At 39.0% G+C, this 18,301-nt stretch overlaps 1 protein-coding gene across 1 annotated transcript; it reads left to right on the top strand.

Annotated features, from left to right (window-relative positions):
• Window positions 1-1,426: 1,426 nt before the first annotated feature.
• On the top strand, window positions 1,427-13,326 carry Smp_176290 (tyrosyl-tRNA synthetase, putative; the record flags this gene model as incomplete). The annotated part of the gene is made up of 8 exons (XM_018795242.1): window positions 1,427-1,477; window positions 2,547-2,705; window positions 2,743-3,029; window positions 4,232-4,346; window positions 4,383-4,461; window positions 6,919-7,148; window positions 11,783-12,257; window positions 13,277-13,326. 8 exons carry the CDS (start codon window positions 1,427-1,429, stop codon window positions 13,324-13,326), a joined length of 1,446 nt encoding a protein of 481 aa, XP_018646988.1.
• Window positions 13,327-18,301: the final 4,975 nt, after the last annotated feature.

Genomic DNA, 18,301 nt, shown 5'->3' with positions numbered 1-18,301 from the left:
TACGTACAATGTTTAAAAATTTAGATATTTCTGATTCATTTTTCGTCAGACTGTGTAAAACTTTGAGTTAGTCCAGTAAACTCATGTATTCATAACATATAGACATCAAGCCAGTATAACGTTACTCCAAGCACCAGAAGAACTAATCAAATAATCAAATCAGAAATTTAACATGTAGATCATGTGATCTTCAAGAGCTATCGAGTATGCATAAGTGTATAAAATGCAGTTGATTCATTGGTTATGACATTTTAGGTGTCACTTTCTATTGATATTTGGTTTCCACCAAATCATATGCTATTATCAGGTTTACTACCTGAAATTTAGATGTTCTACTCCCCCGAGCTACTCAGAATTATTTACGTGCTGAAAGTTTACATAAGAGGAATCCTAACAGTATATGTTCTTACATCTAAAGTGATATAACTCTTGCGAATATGAGTTCGGGATTATATTGAAGGTTAGTTGCTGATAATAGCGTGGTTGTTAGTTCACAAACGTTCCAAAATTCTGATGTGAAATTGGCGAAACTACGGCGATAACTGCTGCGGAGAACTGTTCCAGATAGTTATTGAAGCATAGACAAAAATTTGAGCTACAGGCACGTCAAAAACCTTGTGGTTGTCGGTATTCGATATTATCCTTAGACTTCGTATTGGTCGTCCTGATAACTGTCACTAGATAACGCCCCAACGGTGTATAAATCAGAAGGCGAATACGAAGTGTTGATTTCGTTTAATATTGTACCACGCACAAATTGCCGAAATTACAGGCACGTTAAGCAAGCAATAAAGAGTAGTGCCGAAAAGCAAGCGAGCAAGAGTGTGATCGAGTCAATGAACTAGTGTGTGAGTGAGTGAACAGAATTAAAATGTACATATATATACGTATGGAAATGAATGCATCATCGGATCAATTAAGCGATTAGTAGTTAGAATAGCAGAACGAATATATGTGTAGGCAGTAAGCAATGCTCAAGCATACATATTATTACAAGTGCAACAATAATAAAGGTACAATAGTATACATAGGTTATTGTACGAATGACTTTGTCCGTTAAATAAGTTAACAAAAGGGCTTAACCAAATTAAATGTGAACAAACTCAATTGCATATGAGTTGCTATAACCTGGGTATGCGAGAGAGAACAAAGGGGTGTTTAAAGTGGTATGGTTTTAAACGTACGATAATCGACAGAGCATCTAAACAGTGTATAAGTAAACTATTTTCGACTTGAACAACAACTAACAGTTAATAAACGTAGTTGTAAAGGTTAAGTGAAAATACGAAATGTGTAAGTCATGACAAAAGCACCATTCATAATTTGAATCCCAATTGGTGATCACATCTTCCAGGTTGGTCGCCAGTGGAAAGTACGGGTCAATCTCAAGGTCTCCTATAGAAAACCAATAGTCGCTGGAGAAAATATGGCTCAGGACTATGTCAATCAATGTTCGTGTTTCCTTGAAAGACTAACAGTTAGTATCTATTATCCACTACTACTTTGCCCTGATAATGTTAAAGTATGAAGAATAGCTGTGGAGGAAGATGTACTTTAACCCTAGATCAAATTCCTCGATTCAATATACAAGCCAGCTCATAGTCTCTGCCAATTATCGCAGCTACTTTCCCTTTATGTCAAATGGATGAAAATATAGGAATAATCATCACATAATAAACATCGCCTTGCTGCGGGTTCTTGAGAGTTCTGGCGTCTAGACGGGCTTTCACCAAATATACCTTTGGTTGGATGGCTCTAGCGAGATTAAGATTAAAAAAATAATGTGCCCGCCACAAATCTGACACAAAAGGCTCCCGAGGTCCCTCGAAAAAGTATGGGGAACTACCAACACCAGAATCCAGACGTTGCGTGAATGACCATAAACCGAGTGATTTGGGAAGTTAAGCCTCTTTACACCATCCCACACTACAATTAAAACTGGATTGATCATGACTTGTAAATAGCTCATAGTCAATTAATATATTACGCGTTCTCCACTTGTCTCTCAACAGAATCAGGATAACTTAGCTGACAATACAGGGAAGTTCACAAGCCACGAATGGACAAAATCTTTACATTATGCAGGTTTTTCCACTGACTAATAAACTTCTGAAGTTGAAAACTAACATGAGTGGTGTGGACCTTCAATTTGTTCATTCCAAAAACTGAACACACAGAGAGAATCATGGGAAAATGGCGATCAGGAATCCCTTACACTATCCTCAGTGTAGTCTGAATTCCCATTATCTTTTTTCGGGTTTCTGGAATACACGAACACCAATCAAACTTTTCCCAACCAAGATCTATACCTTACAACTTCGAAGAAGAACCTGAATATCATTATTTCAGTTAAGAAAATTTTGGTATTTGAATCAAACACTTTCGATGCTTGCGTTACACCTAGTGTCCAGATGGGAGCATTCTTTCAGGTCTGTCCGTAGAAATTACCACTCTCAAAAGAAGATTAGTGATTACCTAACAAATGGCTACTTTTCAGAAATTCTACCCAATAAAAGGTATTTTTGTAAATGACGTAAACAGAATAGATTTCAAGTGAAAAACACCTGTTGGACTTTGAAACGACAAGAAACTTTTCTGTTTATGCTGGATTTGATCCTACATGTGACAGCCTGCAGTTAGGAAACCTCGTAGCTGTCTGTGGTTTGCTTCGATGCCACTTATCTGGCAAAGATATTGTTGCAGTTGTATGTCAGTTGCTTCAAGTTTTATAACTTTCTCAAGGTTGGTGGATCTACTGGTATCTTGGGTGATCCTAGTGGCAGAATTAAAAAACGTGATTATCAATCTTTGGGACAGTATGCCTCCAATTCCACTCTCATAGAGCACAGTCTGGATAAGATAATCTATAATTACTGGACACACATTGTCCCTGCTTTACCTATTTCTGGAAAACTAGGTTCAGTTCATGTCGTTAACAATTCCGATTGGCTTACTCACAAAAAGGTGATGGATGTTTCATGCGAAGTCTTGCCCCACTTCAAGTTGTCAGAATTGTTGGAAAAAGAAAGGTTAGTCTATCCATCATATATGTATTTATCATTGAACCTGTTAAAATGGATCTGCATGATGACATATCTATTTTGTTATACTACCTTTGTATCTTATGGCATGGCATAATTTTAATTGCAATCAAGCGCCCTACACTAATCCATCTGTAAAACTGTGTAGGTCATGATTCCCTCCATTTAGCACCCTTGATTGTGAAAGTGAACATTGCGAAATTATTTGATCTTTTTCATATACCTTTTGTAGTACATTGCCGAGTCTAGTATATTCTGCGATTTATCGTGGACTTCTAGAGACATATATTTGATATTATAATAGTTTAGTGTGATCTCAAGTCCAGAATCATATTGCATACTAACATTGTATATGAACGACTCAGTGGAACTATATTTTGTAAACAAACCAATCAGATTTTAAAAAACCCGGATTTTGACCTGAAATTCGTTCATACATGTAGATATGTAGCATCTCGGCACTACAGCTGGTTTTAGTTCATGGTGAGGACCCTCTGATTCCTCCTTTGACCCTAACAAGTGGTTGGATCTCCCCAAGGTCAATCTGGCATTCTTCACCAACGTAATAAATTTCCCTGTTATTCCTGATGTCATTTCATGACAACAGTCTCAACATTTATGGTCAAAGGTGTTGTAGTTTTACGACGGTTACATATCAGCACTGAATGAGTGGTGGAAAGTGCCATTAACTGCTGGTGTACTGTAAAGTGTATTCCGAATAAGTGTTTTTCTGTTTTATCCTGAAATTCAGCTTACAAAGACAACTAAACTATGAGTTTGTCAGTATAATATTTAGCTCACAAAATCTCAGAAAGATGGATGAGGATGGAACACAGTTGCCACGAATTTCATTAGAAAGTTATCCACCAGCGTCTTACAAGGTAATGCAGAAAAACTGAGTCATCTCCCTTTATCACTACCTTTTTGTAGTGATTTTACTCAATGAATTTCTATGGTATACTTTGTGTCATCACACAGCTAGTCTGCTGGTCACTTGGAAATCGGGAAGGGTCATTCATATCAAAAATTAAAGTATAGAATGCTGTAGTTTGAGTAGAAACAACCAAAAATTACTCCGCTCCCCCAAAATGCTCTAAAAAGTTATTTCATCAGAATAATTACTGATTTATTCTAACCCATACCTAATGACATATCAATTTATGCCAAATCATTTTGATAACATTCTTTAGCGTTAAAATAAGAATGGAAAGTGGAAATACTATGGATCTTGGGGAATTTTTTTATCCAATTGTACAAGCAATAGACTTCCTATACCTACATGAAAAGTTTAATTGTTACATGCAGGTATATATAAGGAAATCCTAATAAACCTTATTATAGGTTGGTGGGCACGATCAGATCGGCAACATAACTTGTGGATTAAACCTCATCTATCGCAAACTTGGTCGGCGTGCTTTTGGTAAGTGAAATCTAATATTGTGTATCTATCCAGAGAGTACTTTGCGTTTCACTTCAATACCTCTATTACTTTGAATGAGTCTGGTTACTATATTCGTTCGTACTAGTGTAGCTTATTTTTAATCAACTATTTATTGTGTGTTATCACCACTTTTTGTTTCTTCTATGTACTGATAGTAATCAGTCATCGTGACCCCCCTCTGTTTTCTGTTCACTCAAGTCTGAAGGGATGCAACAGTCTAAACGCAGTTCTATCTTGACACATCTAATTGATAGAGGTCACAATGTAAATAAATCGGAACCATTTCGAGTGATCTATTGTATAACTCCATCATTTCCCAACGGAGTTCGATCCCATCTCCTACATATCGCTGGAGCCATAGGAATTCGTACGTTTAACCGCCATTTATGTATCCAGAAGAAATTCGTGAACCCCCTATCCCTTCTATGGTCGGATATAACTTAACAAACGACGATTACTATTATTATTTTATCTTTGTTCAAATCAAAAACTCTTTCTGAGGACCAATTCAAATCACTAATATTTATCTGTAGCTTACGATCTGAAAAGTTTGCTGATATTCGTACACGACTGTTACATCGTTTCGATCAGGACCCAAAGTTAACACTTAAGGAAGTTGCTGAAAAATATCAACGATTAACAAACATCAAAGACGACACCAAACTAGTTCAGTTCGGTGGTCAAAATAGGTTTGACGTTCAAGCAGTTCAATGTAAAGTCTGTCCTGGTTCCAAGACCCCAACATCCACATTACACGAAAAATCAAAAGAAAAGTCTGAATTCCCCTCGTCCAGATGTTAGTATTGTGGTGCTAGGCATTTTGCAAAATCCTGTCCATTTAAAAACCATTGTAAAATGTTATACTGGTGGACATAAAGAGACTTATTGAAAGTAGCAAAATAGCCACCGGAAATCAAATTTCCGAGGAAGGTACAGATAAATTATGAAACCGTTTAAACCTTTTCCTGTATTTACGGTAAATCAAGTACATAAAAGGCCGGCCAGGAAGTTTATTGAACTTCTGGTAAATAGCCATTAGATAAGATTACAATTGGATACCGTTTCAGACATAAACATCCTTTCCAGAAAAAAAACGTGGACTAAGATGAGAAAACCCAGTCTGCAACCTACAAGTCAGTTCTCAGTGAGCGCAACAAATGATAAACTGAAACTTATATAAGTCCTATCATACTCAGTAACACTCAAAGATGTGACTATAAGTCGAATATGTTACATATCAGATGATAACCTAAATTTTTTAGTGTTAGACTGGTTCGATAGTTTCAAACTTTAAGATAATTCATTACGAAACGTATGCAACAGAACTGTAAGGAAAGAGGAAGAGCTGTGGTATATCACAGAAACAACGAATATTGAACACAGAGGGTCATCTGACATCTTTAACTAACAGAGGCCATGTCTCTCAAGCATAAGAAGGAACTGCTCTCGCCGATGTATTGTAGACTCGATCTCTTATCTCCGGACTATCATAAAAATGGTTCCAAACATAGCTGAAATTAATATAAACTACTCTGACCTTAACCGCTTATAACTTTATTTCATCAGCTCTGCTATTACTGGAAGTCACATGAACACCGAGATATATAAACTCTTCAACTACTTCTAACGGCTCTTAATTTACGTAAGGATCTACATTTATCATCATACTCATGGTTCACTGGAAAAATCCGACGTGACTTGGAGAGTTGTAAGGCACTTACAGAAATCCACTGTTTATAAACGGGACGCTTCATAATGTTGCAAGTGACATGAACCATCATTCTCATGGCGTCATGCAAACACATCCAATACTCATTTGCACATTCCAATGGATTGGTAGCTAGATTCGAATCTAACCCGCTTTGATATTTGGTTCCAATGGGAGCTACAGTCAATTTACCTAAATCAATCCCTTTAGAGCGATATGTTTACTTGCCGCGAGAACGCGAGATAAGCTTGGCTCAAACTAAGCTATGATCAGAGTCCAGATAGGTCCTCTAAAATTAGCAGCAGTTTTGTATACAACCACTCTACCAGAAGCCTATAGCACTGTGGTCAGTCTGGGTCTAGACTTGAGTTCCAGGTGGAATATACTTGACAACATCGGTGATGACTGTGCCCGAAGTTGTTTCTGTTCATGATATGACGGGATAAAAAGGAAAAATCACATTTTGACTCGTGATTTTTGGTCAACTTTACCTCCGTTTGTTAACTCAATGTAATGATTTCCCAGAGTAATATTTTTTGTTTTTCATTGTGATGTTTTATTCGTTATAACATTAATTTATTTGGGCGTAATGTTCAAGGTACTATATTCTTGTATTAAATTAACTTGTTGTTTTCATTGTATTGTGTAAATTATAATTTACGACAATCATGAAAATTGATCTATTGCAGAACATTTAAACCAACCAAATATATTATTTTATCGATTAGGCTTAACTGTTCCTCTGCTGACTACCCCAGATGGTCAGAAATTGGGAAAATCTGTTTCGAACTCAGAATGTGGAATGGATACTATATGGCTAATGAGTAAAAAATTAAAACCTTACAATTTCTACCAAAAGATTTTAAATTTGCCTGATAGTATTATATCAGATAAACTAGTTCGTCAATTGACCTTCTTTGGACCCGATGAAATAGATCAATTGTTAACTGATCATAAAGTGAGTTGTTTGCCATACATCTCTCTGCTCAGAAAACTTATTACTTGTTTTCAAAAGACATTTAAGGTTAAAAATTCAAACTTTCATCTCTAAAGCTGAGTGACTATTTTGCATTTCGTCTAGTTGGTGTTAATTAGCTATTAACAAAACGCAAACGTAATAATTTTAATCCGTGAGACTAATGCTGGTTATTATTGTCGTGTATTGGGACTTAATGATCTGAGCGAGTTTCGGATTGGTAAAGTAAAGAATCTAATGGTGTTTTATAAGTAATATGGAATGATACCATGTGGTCAAGTGATAATTCCTAACATGATGGAATTCTTGACGTAGGTTCCCCAATGGGATTGATCTGTCGGTGGCTTCGTGCGTTAAGAGTAGTTAGCACTTATATTTTGTCAGATACCAGTTTACATGTCATTCCATGATGATTCTCTAATCATAACGAGGTTTTGGTATTTATTTTATTTGAACACATAAATATTGGTACAAGGGGGGACCAGATATATATGCGCCACACAAAACAATTAGAATGGGAAGAGAAAAGGGGTAAGATGCATATATAAAAAAATAAGAGTAATGATTGGGGAAACTGAAATGTACAACCAGAAGAACTCTTTCAGTTAAGGAGGTTATAACCACTCTTTATGAAGAAAGTAAAAGAAGGTTACAGCAGGCTCGCCACCGGCTTCTATTCTGAGCCATATCTGATAACGTCTCTAGCCACTGTGTAGCACCATCTCTTGGACCCCAGCCAGGGAGCCGTGAAGGACCAACAGAAGCTAGCCCTTTGCAGCTTTCTTTCATACCACGACACCATGTCGCACACTGACCACCACACCACTGACCGCTTTTTCCAACCAGTCCTAGAGTCGGCAAATAATGCACGACGTGGAATTCTCTGAGACGACGTTCGTAGAACATGTCCAGGCCACCAAAGTCGGTGTTTCAAGATGGTGACACCAATTGGATTGTCCTCTCTGCACCCGAACACACGATGCCGAACCTCTGCATTACTAACATGGTGTTGCCACTGGATGTCAGCAATCCTTCGGAGACAACGATGATCAAACACATAGAGTCATCTAACATCCTCAACTCGGAGAGGCCAGGTTTCACAAACATAGAGCGAAACTGCTCTCACCGACGCGTTGTAGATCCGACCTTTTACAGCCAGACTAACATCACGAAGGCGCCAAAGGTGGCCCAGATTGGCATAAGCGGTTCTGGCTTTCATTATATGTGCATCGATCTCATCACTCACGCCATCAACAGCACTTATGCAGTTACCTAGATACATGAACTTCTCAACTGCTTCAATCTACCTACCATTCAGGGTGAGTACAGGATTAGAATCCTGCCATTCTTGTCGGAGTACTTTGCACTTGGAGGGTGCAAAGCACATACTGTACCTGCGGACACTGATTGCCAACTGATTAAGTGCGGATTGCATGCCTTGGGCATACTCAAGGTCGAGAAGTCTTTCTCCAGGCAGCAGATCCACACCGCCATTACTTACATCCATCAGAGCTGTTTCCAGGATGTCATCGATGGCAAAGTTGAAGAGGAATGGTGAGGTTTGGCAACCCTGCCTAACCCCATTGCTTGGATGGAACAAGGGAGAAAGGTGGTTGTATGCCATCACTCTGCCGGAGGTGTTTGGATACAGGGCCTTTAAGATGTTAATGAACTTCTCAGGCACACCCTTCTTCAATAGACAATCCCAGAGAACAGTCCTGTACAACGAATCGAAGGCAGCCCTGATGTCAAGAAACACTACGATTGTTGGCCTGTGATAAATATGACGGTGTTCTAACATTTGGCGGAGGGTGAAGATGTGATCAATGCATCCTCGACCAGAACGAAAACCAGCCTGCTCCTCGCGAGTCAATGGTTCTCGGATTTTAAACAACCGAAGAATGATAGAAGCCAATAGTTTGGACGCAATCGGAAGTAGACTTATCCCTCGGTAGTTGTTACAGGAACGACGTGAACACTATTTAAAGATAGGGATAACTATCGACTCATTCCATGACGTTGGAACACTCTTTAGCTTCCAAACCTTTGTAAACAACACAGTCAGTTCCTTAGCCAGAAAGTCACCACCATCTTTAAAAAGAGATGGAGGTAAGTCATCTGGGCCCAGTGATTTGTAGCGTTTCAAGAGTTGGAGTTCCTTGCGGACTTCCGCCTCATTTGGTGGATCAGTCGTCACCGGCCATGGGGGGCAGGACAATCTGGTCGATGTTGCCGGAGCAGCAGGCCAGTTGAACTGCCCTTCGAAGAATTCTGACCATCGTCCAAGACGTCGAGAGATGTTAGTGATTGGCATCCCGTCATCCTCACAGATTGTTTCACTCACACCAGACTTCTTGCTGCCAGTCCTTCGGATGAGTTGGAAGAGCTTCCGGCAGTTACCAGATGCAGCTACTGCTTCCATCTCATTAGCACGCTCCGACAACCAGGCTTCTCGGTCCTTACGCAAGCTTTGTCCAATTTCGTTGCGTAACAGCCTTCGTTTGTGGTCAAACTCACGGTCACCCGGAGTAGACCGATGGGTTTCGATCAGTTGTAAGGAGCCAGAAGAAACCCAGTGCTTATAAGCGGGACGTTTCGCGAAACCTCAGGCGGCTTTACTTGCCATTTTCGTGGCGTCATGCAGTTGCAACCAATGCTCATCTATACTTTTCGGTGGGATGGTAGCTAGCCTAGAAGCTGACTCGGTTCGATACTTACTTGCAACAAATTCACTAGCATCAATCCTTTGATGATGGTCAATTCGTTGGCCACTGAAAAGTAAGGTAAGATTGGCGCAGACCAGGGCATGATCAGAGTCCAGATAGGTACTCCAAAAGGAGCGGCAGTCTTGTACATAACCACGCTAGCGGTAGCTGATCGCGATGTGATCAGTCTGAGTCCAGGCTTGAGATGCAGAGGGAGGATGCCAGGTGGCACATCGGCGATGACTGTGCCGGAAGTTGGTGCTAGCCAGAAACAGGTTGTGGTCTGTGCACAGTTTTAGTAGACGGTCCCCGTTATCTGTCCTGCGACCAACAAGTCCCCATCGGCCACCTAGACGACTCTCTTCTGTGCCTAGACGCCCGACCTGTGCATTCAAGTCTCCAGTTAATACTACAATATCTGTCGAACGCGCTTTCTGGAGAAGAACAGTTAACTGGTGGTAGAACTCATCCTTGATTGCATCCGGGCTGCAATCTGTCGGGGCATAGGCGGAGATGACGAGAAGACACCTTTTCTCACGTCGATTTCTTCTCACTTTGATGGAACTTTCTAATCTAACAGCACATAACCGACTGTTAATTGGGATCCAATCGATTAGTGCTGCCTCAGCTCTAGCGCTTAGTGCGACACCAACGCCAGCAAGACCAGACGAAGATGCCACAGGGTCCGCGGATAAACGCACGCGAAACAAGCTTTTCGAAGCGACAGATGGAGAGCGAATTTGTAGTACTTCACTAGAGTCTTGAATACGGGTCTCGGATAGACAACAAACGTTAACATCAAGACTTTCCAAAGATATAGCCAGCCCTATCTGTTGTCCGATCTGTACTAGTGTGTTTTGGTATAATTTTACAACTACTTTTCATGTTATTGGTTAGCTCTCATCCACTGAATCGCCGGTTTGAATTCTCCTGCACTTTGGTTTGCGTAGTCAGATGGTATTGATAGTTCTCATACAAATAGGGTGACTCGGTCGAGTAATTTTGTACATGGTCAATGAATTATATTGGTCATATTCTTAATTATAGTCTTCATCAATACTTAGCGATAGTTTACTGTTCACAATAATTTAACCATTTGTCTTCTCTGGATTTTTATTTAAAAATATAGAAGCATCCTAATCGTCGTATAGTTCAAAAGGCTCTGGCCAGAGAACTCACTTTACTAGTTCATGGAGGTGGGTTATATTGGGAATCATTCCAATTATTGTTTACTGTTCTAAGCCTTATCACTCATGATTATATAATTGTCCATATAATATGTATTTCAGTGTTAACCGTGTGTATTTGCTTAACAATCATTTCTGTCCGATATCAGTGTACTTTAGTACTGGCCTTCGGTGAAATATTCAGGCTATACGATAGCGTCTATGTGTAATGATTCATAATTTGTGATATTTAGTCAACTAGGTTATCAAGATTTTGCATACTGTCTATTCAGTCTATCATTTACTATAGTTACTTCGGTAAGTGTAATTTTCAAAAATTTTACACTACTTTTATTTAGTGATGTTTTTAAGTCATAAAACAACTATTGTTCTTGTACGTCCATTAACTAGTTTCTTGTTCTGCTTAACGTACGACAATTGTTTTATTACTGGTTACTTAACTCCACAAATTGAATTTAAACTTCATAATTGATAAGTAGTCATTAAAGCAAACATAATATTCGAACGTTGACTAACCGACTTTTAAACTAATTTCATATAAAATATTAGCAAAGTACGTTATATACTTTTAGACACACTTTATTAATGAAGGGTAGTGTTACTACCTGGCTATCCAAAGTGAAGTAAATTTTTGTGTAATTATACTCTAACCAAGAGATAAGTAACTTTTTAAGTAATAAACCACATTTTCACTCAACTGATGTTTAGTGGATTCAACTATCAGGAAAAACTTGTTTCTACTTTTTTAGCTTATGCTTTACAAGCTTCAGAACTTGCAACTCGAATATTTTTTCCTATGAGTTCTGTAAATTGTTCGGATGATAACCTGCCGCTCGATAAAAGCAGTATGGAAATAATTCAAAATGAACTGAATAGTTCAGAACGTCACTACCTCCTTTCATGCTTGGAACCATCTTCACAATTTCTACCAGTTATTTATCCCAAAAATTTCACTGATTCTCTGAAAAGTTCTGGAAATAATTATAGTCAGCTTTTAGAAAGTGTTTTAGACCTAATCATGCTTACCTCAAACTTTAAAGATCGATCTGAAGCTTTACAAACATGTTTCACTAGAGGTGTTGTACTAAATAGTGTTAACCTTTTAAAGAAGGGCAGTAAATTTGAAATATCACCCGAAAACATACAAGCAGCATTTAGCAGATTTGATCAAACCACGGGTCTAGGTATCTTACGACTAGGTAAGTTAGCCTTTTGTATGTGTGTATAAATTCTATTTCCCTACTAAGTTCATCTACCGTACTGTTATCTTTTGTTTACTTCGAGGGGCTTTGGCTTTGAAATTTATGCCCCCAACATGCAATCAATAAAGTTAGACAACCACATAATGTGTTTAGCCTGCATACAATGTACTGTTTATAGTGTATTACATGAACATGTACGTAACTGATATACTATTGTATTGCCTTGTTGCTTACATTTTATTCATCGGCTTTTGGACCGGGAATGTTCTTCCATCACAAACTTTTAGGAATGTCAAATAAAAAGGATAAATGAATGTATGCAAATATAATAGATTTCGAGTACTGTCATATTAAGCTATGAGTTGCTGATTCCTGGAATCTTTTATATATTGACACAAACACCTACAATTCGTTTCATTTAGATAAACAGTCAATGACTTCAAGGATCGTGTCGTCCTTTGGCTTAATCAACTTAAGCTTTTCCTGTTCATATCAGAATCGCATATTGTTTTATTTAATTATTGAACTTTTGTAGCTTTCATTAATTAAATTTCAAGCTGAATAAATCTTCCTTTGATAATATCCGGGTATTAACATAACTGTTGATTATTTACTTTTTAATTAAATCATACAAACGACTACACATACTGAGATAATTGTCTCATTCCCCACAGTTACCCAACACATTGTCACATTCTGTACTTGACCGTTAAGGGGAAAGCCAGCCTATTAATGACATCCTTGACAGAATACACTAATACCTGATAATCGAATATTTTAAATCTGTGCAGGGTTTCTATCAGCGATCATTTTCTTCAACTGCTTTGCCACATGTAGTAGCTAGTTAAGAATAAGTGTAAAAGGTCGGTTTATATGTGCCTTGTTTAGAATGGCGTGTTTATTATTTAATATTCAATTTAGGTTTCATCTGCCGATCAGTTAAAAATTAACTTGAATAGTTCCGTAACTGTGTGGTATTCATTCCTTGCTTGATTTTCGTTTCATTTTATTTGTAGGTAAAAATGAACATTGGTTTGTCGCAACTAGATCAAACTTTACTCAATAGACTCTCTAAAATGTATTGCTGTAATGTAACATGTATGTATTGTAAATGTGTACAAAAAATGTTCATTTTTATTTCCGAGAAGTTACAAGTTTCGTTTACCTTTGATTGTGATGATTACAATTTCTTAAAAATAAACTTAGTGTGCATATGATTGTAAATGTAATAATCTTATCAGGAAAGATTCGAGAATTTACGTGCTTTGTTGCCTATGTCCTAACAAGATACATAAAATTTTCTAAAGCTTACTGGTTATGTCTTAATTTTAACTTCATATGGTGTCGTAAGCAGGTTATAGACGATTATTCGTTGGTCGAAATCTCAGTTTAATTTTTATTACAAAGAATCATTGTATTTTTAGGAATTATCTGATAAATAATTTTTAAAGGTTTACTACTTTCCTACATGCTTTACAAATATACAACATCCCCCATCTATCTTTTGTCTTCCTAATTCAGAGGTCGTATTACAAATGATTGTTATTTTATCGCAAAAAGAATTTTGATTCATAACTGTGGGTGTATGTCAAGCTTTATGAGACATACATATCTTATACCATAAGTGGTAGCATTTACAACGAAAAAGTATTCAGTAGACTGCGATTTGCCAGTATCTGTGATGATCTGATTAACACATTTTGGACTGAGATCCATAAACTTATACGTTTGGGTTGAAATTCGACATCCTAGCCGTCTTCGTTAAGAGGAACGAGTTAAGGTTAAATAATTATGAGGTGATCAAGGGAGCAAGTGATGCGGTAGTTATAGTGAATACACAGTGGATCGCTGGTCTCAAAGATATATATTTTCGTCTGTAAGAGTATTAAATTTTATAAGCGAAATAAAATTTGCTTTAACCATCCTATGGGCCAACGTATTTTATTGGGAAATATGATGAGGGGAATATCTAGCTGACATATTATGTTTAAATCATATCCTACGTGTTTTCCATGCACTAATTGGGTTCAGTTTACAGTAAAGTATTTATAATATACGTTATTAAAGAAAGCAGTATAAGTTTCGGATAAATTTGAAGCCTAAAATTCGATGCACTTATGACTTAGATGATAGTTGTACTGCAGTTATATACTTAACAGGCACAATGTTTTTAAACGAGTCATGTAGTCTATATAACATCCATTCCGACCAAATATTTTGTTGAAACTCATTTTATGAGTAAGAAATGTTTTATTTTTACTCAATCTATCACCCAAACTTTCTTCTATCAAGGTTATAATTTCCCTATATAGATTTGCTACGGATCATTCTCTTCAGAGAGGCTTGCTCTTTATGGAAAATGTTCCACTAAACTGATACAACGCCCTGTAACAACTAGATGATGGGGAAATTTTTGTAGCTCAGGCTAAGCATATTGAGGGTGTTGTGTTCTCTGCGCTGGGTGATTTACTTGTGGATCTTTCATTTTATTTGTATGCTGCATATAATGAAAACAGTCCATTGAGATTTTTTAACTGGGTTGCAAACCAGTTTACTATGAGAAATAGTCACAGGGAATTGACGTTGTATGAATTGCCATGTTACATTATTGAATAAACACTCCGTCAAGAAAATATATGAACTGTCAGTGTGTGGGCTTGTTAAATTTGCAGCTTCACACCACGGTCTGATTTCGGTTAGATAGTTATTGAAAACTCTAGAACACTGGACAGCTGTTTTGTGCTACTATGAGGCCGCTCAGTAGTGCTCATTTACTAACATATCAGAAATCAAACTCACGACCTTCTGGCCTAACGATAAACATCATCTGGTGGTTTACACTTCTAACTAAGGTCAATTAACAAAACTAGGCTACCATTACCCAATGCCATTAGTCTCACGCCCGACTTGATTGGACCTCATTATCTGCTTACTCACGCCTGTTACCCCTCGTAGAGGAACACAGGCCACCCACCAGCATTCTCCATCCAACCCTGTCCTGGGCAATCCTCTCCAGTTTTCATTCATCCTTTTCGTATCTGCATCCGATTACCGACACTGTATGTTCTCTGGCCTTCTTTTCCGCTTCCCTTAAGAATTGAAAGTAACGACTTGCCTCGTGATGCAGTTTGGTGATTTCCGTAATGTATGTCCTGTCCACTTCTAACGTCTTTTCCTAACTTCAGATGGAAGCTGGTTTGTTCTCTCCCATATTAGGCTGTTGCTGTTGGTATACGGCCGGTGAATGTTGAGTATTTTTGATGTATAGTGACGAGTTCGATTCAATCGATTGTTCGACGATGATCCGTAGTGTTTTAATTCTGTCTGTGCACGACCGATTCTTACGGAATCCAGCCTGTTGATCTCAGAGTTGGGCGTCTACTGCGTCTTTCACCCGGTTCAGCAACACTGATGAAAACATTTCTTGGTACTGACAATAGTGTGACGCCTCTGTAGTTCTCACATTTGATCAGATCTCCTTTCTTTGTTATCTTGGTGAGGTATCCTTCTTTTCAGTCTGTCAATGGCACTTGTCGTTCTTCCCAAATCTACTTGAATAGAAGGTGAAGCATGTTTTCAGTTGCTTCATTGTCTGACTTCAGTGTTTCAGCTGGTATATTTTCAGGTCGTGCTGCTTTGCCATTCTTGATTTGTTTGATGACTGGCCATCCTGATTTCTCCGACCGTTGGTTGAGTGACATCTATAGGAAGGTCTGTGTGTGCTGCCTGGATGTCCGATGGATTCAATGGAGCTGGTTAATTTAAGAGTTCCTCCATGTTTTCCACGTATCTGTTCCTCTGTTCTTGAATCTTGGTGATTGTCTTGCTTTCTTTGTCCCTGATTGGTCTCTCCGGTTTACCATATTACCCTGCTAGTTTCTTCGTTGTATCATATAGTTGTTTCATTTTCCCTTCTCTTGCAGCTTTTTCCAACTCCGCCTGTAGCTCCTCCAGGGGCTACTGCCGGTCCCAAGCCCGGGTAAAGGAGGAGGGTTGGGCATGGGGTTAGCGACCCCATCCCGTAGAAAATCAACTCGCTAAAAAAACGCTAACCAGAAAAAATCATTCAAACCATTCAAACTCTGCCCTGGGAGTAGAAGGAAAAATGACGTCTCATGATGAAAGCCGAGTTCCTTCGGAAGTCATGAGGCCGATGCACCTTCTTACAACCAGAGCGAAAATTTTTATAGGTACATGGAATGTCCGGACAATGTGGGAGACCGGCAGAGTCTTCCAAATTTCTGCGGAAATGAGGAAATACAACCTGGAAGTGCTTGGAATCAGTGAAACACATTGGACGCAGGTTGGACAACAACGACTGTCTTCAGGGGAACTTCTGTTATACTCCGGTCATGAAGAAGAAAATGCCCCACATACACAAGGAGTGGCACTGATGCTGTCTAGAAAAGCACAAAATGCACTTATAGGATGGGAATCTCATGGACCGAGGATCATCAAAGCCTCCTTCAAAACAAAGAGAGAGGGCATTACAATGAACATCATCCAATGCTATGCGCCGACCAACGACTACGATGAAGACGCTAAAAACCAATTCTACGATAGGCTGCAGTCAATCTTCGAGAAGTGCCCAACCAGGGACCTGACCATTCTAATGGGAGATTTCAATGCCAAGGTTGGAAAGGACAACACTGGATACGAAGACGTCATGGGACAACATGGACTGGGAGAAAGGAACGAAAACGGTGAGAGATTTGCAAACCTATGTGCCTTCAATAAACTGGTCATAGGTGGCACCATATTCCCACACAAAAACATACACAAAGCCACTTGGATTTCACCGGATCACACTACACAAAATCAAATCGACCATGTCTGCATCAACAAAAAGTTCAGGAGGACGATGGAGGATGTGAGAACCAGAAGAGGAGCTGATATAGCGTCCGATTACCATTTGCTGGTCGCCAAGATGAAACTAAAACTCAAGAAGCACTGGACAATGGCGCGGACAACATCACAAAAGTTTAACACGGCCTTTCTTCGAGATGCTGACAAACTCAACGAATTTAACATAGCCCTCAGCAACAGGTTCGAGGCCTTTCATGACCTACTCAATGGAGAGGGAACCACCATAGAGAGCAGCTGGAAAGGTATCAAGGAGGCAATCGTTTCAACATGTCAGGAGGTTCTGGGCCAAAAGAAGCACCATCACAAGGAATGGATCACTGTTGGTACACTGGATAAAATTGAAGCAAGGAGGAACAAGAAGGTAGCAATCAATATCAGCCGAACAAGAGCAGAAAAAGCCAAGGCACAAGCCGAATGCACAGAGGCAAACAAGCAAGTGAAGAGGAGCATCAGGACCGACAAACGTAAATATGTGGAAGATTTAGCGATGACAGCGGAAAAGGCTGCAAGAGAGGGAAACATGAGACAACTGTATGATACAACAAAGATACTTGCTGGAAATTACCGTCAACCAGAAAGACCAGTGAAAAACAAGGAAGGCAAAGTAATCAACGATATTGAAGAACAACGAAACAGGTGGGTAGAACACTTCAAGGAACTCTTGAATCGACCAGCTCCACTGAACCCACCCAACATCGAAGCAGCACCCACAGACCTCCCAATCGATATTGGCCCACCAACAATTGAAGAGATCAGCATGGCCATTAGACAAATCAAGAGTGGCAAAGCAGCGGGACCAGACAACATCCCGGCAGAGGCACTGAAAGCAAATGTAACAGCAACTGCCAAGATACTCCACATCCTCTTCAGTAAGATTTGGGACGAAGAACATGTACCAACAGACTGGAAAGAAGGACTTCTCATCAAGATACCAAAGAAAGGCGATCTGAGCAAGTGCGACAACTACAGGGGTATCACTCTCCTCTCAATACCAGGAAAAGTCTTCAACAGAGTATTGTTAAACAGGATGAAGGATTCCGTGGACGCTCAACTTCGAGATCAACAAGCTGGATTTCGTAAGGATAGATCGTGCACAGATCAAATCGCAACTCTACGTATCATTGTGGAACAATCAATCGAATGGAATTCATCACTGTACATCAACTTCATCGACT

Source organism: Schistosoma mansoni (assembly GCF_000237925.1).
Source record: "Schistosoma mansoni, WGS project CABG00000000 data, supercontig 0180, strain Puerto Rico, whole genome shotgun sequence".
Classification (NCBI taxonomy): Eukaryota; Metazoa; Platyhelminthes; class Trematoda; order Strigeidida; family Schistosomatidae; genus Schistosoma; species Schistosoma mansoni.
Note: the sequence above shows the minus strand (reverse complement) of the source record. Positions and strands in the feature narration are given on the sequence as shown.